The sequence below is a fragment of the Austrofundulus limnaeus genome, unplaced genomic scaffold (assembly GCF_001266775.1).
Source record: "Austrofundulus limnaeus strain Quisiro unplaced genomic scaffold, Austrofundulus_limnaeus-1.0 Scaffold1376, whole genome shotgun sequence".
NCBI classification, from domain to species: Eukaryota; Metazoa; Chordata; class Actinopteri; order Cyprinodontiformes; family Rivulidae; genus Austrofundulus; species Austrofundulus limnaeus.
The window spans coordinates 26,039-32,345 of NW_013953778.1; the positions used below are offsets into that span (position 1 = coordinate 26,039).

At 36.4% G+C, this 6,307-nt stretch overlaps 1 protein-coding gene across 2 annotated transcripts in view; it reads right to left on the bottom strand.

The window, feature by feature from the left end:
• Positions 1 to 6,307, bottom strand: part of LOC106535177 (polycomb group RING finger protein 5-A) — a gene marked incomplete at its 5' end in the record, with an annotated part of 26,126 nt that overhangs the window by 17,391 nt on the left and 2,428 nt on the right. For both annotated transcript variants that reach the window (XM_014032117.1, XM_014032116.1), the window contains 4 exon segments: positions 1,019 to 1,117; positions 1,254 to 1,423; positions 1,937 to 1,996; positions 2,900 to 2,955. In XM_014032117.1, coding sequence (XP_013887571.1) covers positions 1,019 to 1,117; positions 1,254 to 1,423; positions 1,937 to 1,996; positions 2,900 to 2,955 — 385 coding nt within the window.

Here is a 6,307-nt window from a genome sequence, read left to right on the forward strand (position 1 = left end):
GTTCCAACATCTGGTGAAAATTTCATGTCATTAGCACCTCTAGTAATATATTTACTGAGAAAAATGGTGACGTCTTCAATACTTATTTTACCCGCTGTACATCACCATCAGTATCACATGGCACTAATTGTAGTAATTCCAAAGTGGCAAGTGTTAATTTTTGACTATTTTATTGAAGATTAATTGAACATGATTTGATTTTGCCCGACCCTGTCTTGCATTCATTGAGTGGGTCATAAACTCCTCTGTAGACCAAAGGACTCCAGAGTCAAGTGTGAGACCATCTGTCTGACAGCTGAAGCTTGGCCCCCCACTGGGCCTAGGGCTGGGCGGTATGACCTCAAATTCATATTACGGTATAAATTGAATCCCTTCACAGTAACGTTATATATCGCGGTAGAAAATTTGCAAAAAGCAAAGATAATGTAATTTTAGAGCATTTATTTTGCAGAAAACTGTAATCATAATCAAACCCAGCATTTTTGCTGTAGTGCAAATGAACATAACAGAAGTACAAAAGAATGTTTTAAACATATTGCAAAATCATTTCAACAACAAACAAAAACATTTCTCAAATTTTTAACAATATCAAAATAAAGTGGATGTTACAACCGAAACTGAAACAGAAAACAACTACTGAGAGTTATAGCTGCTGAAACAGGTTCAAGTTATTGTATTTTGAATTGGACTTAGTTTTTCACACACAGTTTTCAATTTTCTTTGTAATTAATAAAAAATGACAAGATAGGAAATATTGTTTTTGTCCATTTGAAGTTAGATTTATAACTTTATAAAAGCCAGATTAGTTTGATCATGTCCTCATGCATAAGACCCACAAAATAAACAACTATTTAACAAAATCTTAGCTAGGAATCAAATAAAGATTATTAACACAGAAAATATTATTAGACTGACTAAAAGGGTATTGTGTTTCTGTAAGCTGATTCATAAAAAAACTAACTTAATGTATCAGTGTAATGTTTTAGTTTGAAACTGGAGAATTGTAGATTTTTCTTACCTCATAAGAACTCGGGAGCTTCAGTTTGAGACTGAGAAATTTTTTAATTGTTCCCACAGTGACCCTGCTGGAGCAGCGGATGAACCTCTTCATCAGATCCTGAATGGAAGAGTAAAAAAAGGTTTTTATGAGAAGCATTAAGAGAAACAAGCACTTTTTTTTTTACTTAAAAATGAGAAAAAACCCTAATGGTTTCTTGGTTTTGGTGAGCTTGCTTAATTTTCTTATAGCCCACCGATACAGTGCTCTCCCCTGACTGCCCCGTGTTGTGCAGGCAGTCCAGACAGATGGCTATCTGTGGGTCACTTCTGTGATAGTCGCCATCTTCGCCGCCATCGCCGCCATCATCAGCACCGGCACCCCCATCACCCCCTCCATCAGTCAGCCACTGACACCGTGGGATTTCTGCGGGAAGAAGATTCAAATACAACTTTATAAGATATTTAAAATTCCCCAAAAGTTTGGATGTTGTGTACAATGTGTGAAAACTCATTTATAAAACCATATTTTGTACACAGTGGAATACAGAAAACATCAAATTTTTACAATAAAAAAGTACCATTTTTGGTTTAAAAATGGTATTTTTGGATGTATTGAAAGTAAACAAACTGTAAGTAAAAATACAACAAAAATTCCCCATTACTAAGAATAATAAAAAGCCTGTTTGTCATAAAAGCAGTAAACGACACATACGAGCAAGAAATTCCCTGAAATCAACTCTAAATGATTCTGATGATTCACCACAAGCCAACGAATCTAAACTTGATCAAAAACTCCCCTAATTTGTTTATTTATGTGTTTTTTTTTCCTGCTATGATTATTAAAGAAAAACACAAATGTGAAGTCTGAGAACATCGGAGTCATGTTAAAGCGAATCATCCTTAATCATGTAAAAGCTGTTTGGAACCAATGGCTCACCTTGGCCATTTTCTTTGGGCTGGTTCTTTTTCCAGAATTCGAGTTCTTGCTGCTCCTCTTCTAGCTCACGTCAACAATAGAGACAAAGAAGAACCAAACTGTGACAAACATTAAGACACAAAAACTACACAGTACATCAAATTCAGAATCCAAAATTGCTAAAATAAGCCTAAACCACCGTGTAGTTCAAAATGTTTTTATACTTTGGAACAACTTAAGCATTAAATTCTGTCTGCTTAAAGAGTGGTGCTGTGATCTTCCCCTGCTCCGTAAAAATGGCAGAAATCACCAACGATTCAACAATATTTGTACTACTTAGTAGATTCTTCTTTGTTTTATCAATTTATTATGGTCACCCCTGTGCAGTAAGTCTTGTACAATTTAAACGGTTTTGTCTTGATGAGAACTTTGAAGGAGAATTAAACTGAATTTTGGATTGAAATTCCAAAATCAAGTTCAAACAGGGAAAACTGTTCCAAAATAAAACTCATAAGGACTCTTCAAATTAAGAGTTGGCCTTTGTAAAGGCCCTGTCACACTATAACGTTTTAGACAACTTGTGCCAACTTTTGAAAAAAATATTTATGACTAAATAACTCACGTTACACATTTGATCTAACTGTTAGCATTACAGTATATATACATCCAAAAGAGGCTTCCAGTTGATTTTTTTTATTCCATCTTCAGTGTAGACATCTTCAAAGTCAGACAAAATTTTCACAAGTTGTCTAATAAGTCATAATGTGACAGGGCCTTTACAGTTAAAATCATTACAAAAATAAGCTCCAAACGAATATTGGATATTATAGAAGCACTCAGCAGCATTTCTTCAAGAGCACCTCCAAGATATTTTCCTGCAAGACAAGCTTTTATATAAAATGTCTGTTGGAACCAACAGAGATGAATCCCATAGTTTCCATCAACATTCAGACTGAAAAAAAAAGAAAAGTCTGTCAGACTCACTTTCTCTGAGTCCGGGCACCAGCTTGAAAATAATCTCCTCCAAGGTGTTGTCCAACCTGGAAAAATGATGTGAGGGCATGAAGGACAGGGAGGACAGGGACGGAGGGGTAGAGAGGGAAAAAAACGATTAAAGGTTTTTTACTAAAATAAAACAAACAAACCGTAAATGAATACCAAGATCATGAGGGGTCCAAGTATAAAATTTACAGCTGATTGATAACTAGGGATGTCCCTTTTAGATACTCAGTATCGTTATTAGGGCTGTGTATTGGCAAGAATTTGGTGATACGATACATATCATGACAGAGGGGTCACGATACGATATACTGTTTCACAACATATTGCGATACTGTAAGCAATGCGATAATATTGAGATATATTGGGATTTTATTGTCCAAAAAATTATATTAAATAAAAACCTCTTACTGGAAAAAGAAAAAAGAAAAAAAGAAAAACCAAATTCATTGTCTTAGAAAATTTGAATATTACATAGTCATACTTTTGATACATTTAGCTGTGTTCTGCTTTGTATGTGTTTTATTTGCTTCATATTTCTTATTTAATCCATGTTTTCAATTATTAGACTAAATTTGCCAATAAATAGTTTGAAAATATATTTTTGCAGCTTTTAGTTTTTAATATTAATTTACAATATCGTCACCCAACACTTAACAATAGCCTTTATGTTGTCATAAAGTTCAGTAAACAGATGATATGAAGCTGCTGCACACAGAGTTTCTGGGATCAGCTGACCTGCATCCAGAATGTGATTTGTTTAACTGTGGGTCGAACAGCAGGGCAGGTCCTAAAAATAAACAGTAAATAAACGGAGAAGCTAAACAACACAGTTAAAACATTTTTGAAGCGAACACGGCAGGATAAACTTAAAGTTTATGGACTTTGATGCGATGAGCCAGACATTGAGAGCAACAGACAGAGTTTTATGTCACGGAGGTAGTGACAAGCTTGAGGCGATAGATGCATGCACTATATATGCCTGCCTGCCTTCCGTAAAGTGACGTGACTACAGTTGGAAAAAGAGTGCATGAAACACTTAATTTGTCTTAAAATACAGACATTCTGACTAATAAGTAACTKTTTGTAACCTTACCTCAGCTTAGAAGGCAGAGGGTGTCGGTCTTTTCCGCTCAGATTCAGCTATCAGAGCATGAAGCTAATTTTTACTTACAATGCCAAAGCAAGAGGTAGGAGCCAAATGACTGGCTCACTGCTGCCAACTAGTGGTCAGAGGCTGAACTACAACATAAAATGAACGGCTGGCAGGAAAGTTGACATTTTAAACCTTAATAAAAAATAGATACAGGGCTTTAAAATATTGATACAGTATCGAGAAATGAAATATCGCAATATTTCAGTGTATCGATATTTTCTTACACCCCTAATCGGTATCGGAGGCAGATATGGTCATTTTCTGAAAAACGAGTAGAATAAGATTTAGTCATTCGATCCAGTTTTCGCATCAGTTTTCAGCATAATCATGCTTTACAACTGCTGTTAAGAAGTCAAGACACACACAAGTATGCAACCATGTCCACAGTGTGGGAACACTTTTCACTGGAAAACAATGATGCTGAAACTGCATCTTGAAAAATCTGCAAACTGGATGTTTCTCGTGGTGAGAACGGCAGGGCTCATTTTAATACTACCAACCTTGTCATTTGGAAAGAAATTTGAAAAACAAAGCTATCGGTATCGGATCAGTATCGGAAAGACTAATCATTAAAACAATTGGATTGTGTCGGGAGCCAGAAAATCTGGATCGAGACATCCCTAATGAAAACATTAACCTCCTTAAAACCAGCAGTTCAAATTTGTCCTCTGTATAGGACATTTGTAAACCTGAATATCTCTCACCCACTTCATACAACTGAATCAACTCCTTTTGGTATCTACAGAGGACATTTAGGGCTTTTCAATGATATCAAATTTGTAGGGGTGGGGCTTTGGTATCTTTCTCTTCCTCATTCAGGAAAATGGTGCCCCTCAGTGAAAGTGTTTTATGGCAAGAGGAAAGGTAAATGCATAATACTTTTTCCTCAACAAATTTTGACTTGAAATGTTGTTTCAAAATTTCAAGTCAAAATTTGCATTTTCAAATGTTGCATATTTTATATAAGTCTCTAACCACCACATTAAAACAATGTCTGACTTATTTTAACTTTATTTTTGCATAGTATTTAATCATTTTAAAAATGTCCTCCGTAGTGGACATTTGTAGTTATCCTGTTTTTAAAGGACAATAAAGGGAGTCATTCTCAGAAGCAGAGACAATTTTACTTCAAATTGTTGATAAAAACTCAGATACTGATGTATATTGGTGTTGGCAGGATGTCGTCTGTCTAGAACAAGAAAATTATGCATTGATAAGCAAATGGTTCCATTTACTGGTCAACACCTAGCCTGGCCCTTGCCTTCCTACGCAGTTCCGCTCAATTCTAGTTTCCCTTCACTGCTCCGTCTGGGACTTCTCCCATTGAGTTGGATTTCGCTGGCAGATTTTTAGCCGGGCCAATCAGRGAACAGAACGTCGATTTTCTGCGCAGTGTCTGCTCGTAGTTTATTTTACCTGGGCCAATCAGAGAACAGAAGGAGGAGTTTTGAATGACGACTTTCTGCGCAGTGTCTGCTAGTTATTTTAGCATACGACAGTGGAGGAAGTGAATGAAGCCAGTCCGTGTTGATAAGGCTTCCAAATTAAATTAAATTTGTCTGACAAAGCAGCAGCTCTCATTTACAGTCATCTCGTTTGGCTCGGTACTTCTCTCCTCTCAGTAGGGTTGTTTACAGCACACGTGATTTCCGGTTAGCTTCTTAGCTTAGCCTCCTTCCCAGCGACAACACACACGTTTCAGCAGAGGCCACGCCTCCTGCAAGAAATGATTCTCTATGCAGCAAGTCCAGACCCTTGTACGAAGAAAAGTGAAGGACAGGGTCTGGTTTTTACCAGGCTAGTGAACACCTGGTGTGCCAGTATGTACCGGGCAAACCATACCCAATTGGATTCAAGGTGTTTGTCTATTCTGCATCAACTGGGTAGACACCACAGCCAATAGCAGCTCTGAAACACTATGATGCAATCCATCTTCCAGTATTGTGGATAAGACACATGCATCAAGGTGTTGCGGATCTAACTGCAAAAGTAAAATACATGATGTGCACACTGTGTTAGGTATTAAAGATAGAATAAAGAGAATAACTTTTTAAAGTATCTTACCAAATAAGCACAACAAAACAAAAAAGCAAAAAAGAAAGGAAAATTGACGATTGACAGTTATACAGAAATTAAACTCATTCTTATTTTGACTTTTTGGTTGTTTTTTGGGGATTAATTGATTGCCATGAAGGTTCAGTTTCACATGTATGATGTTCTGATGTCCACTGTAGTGG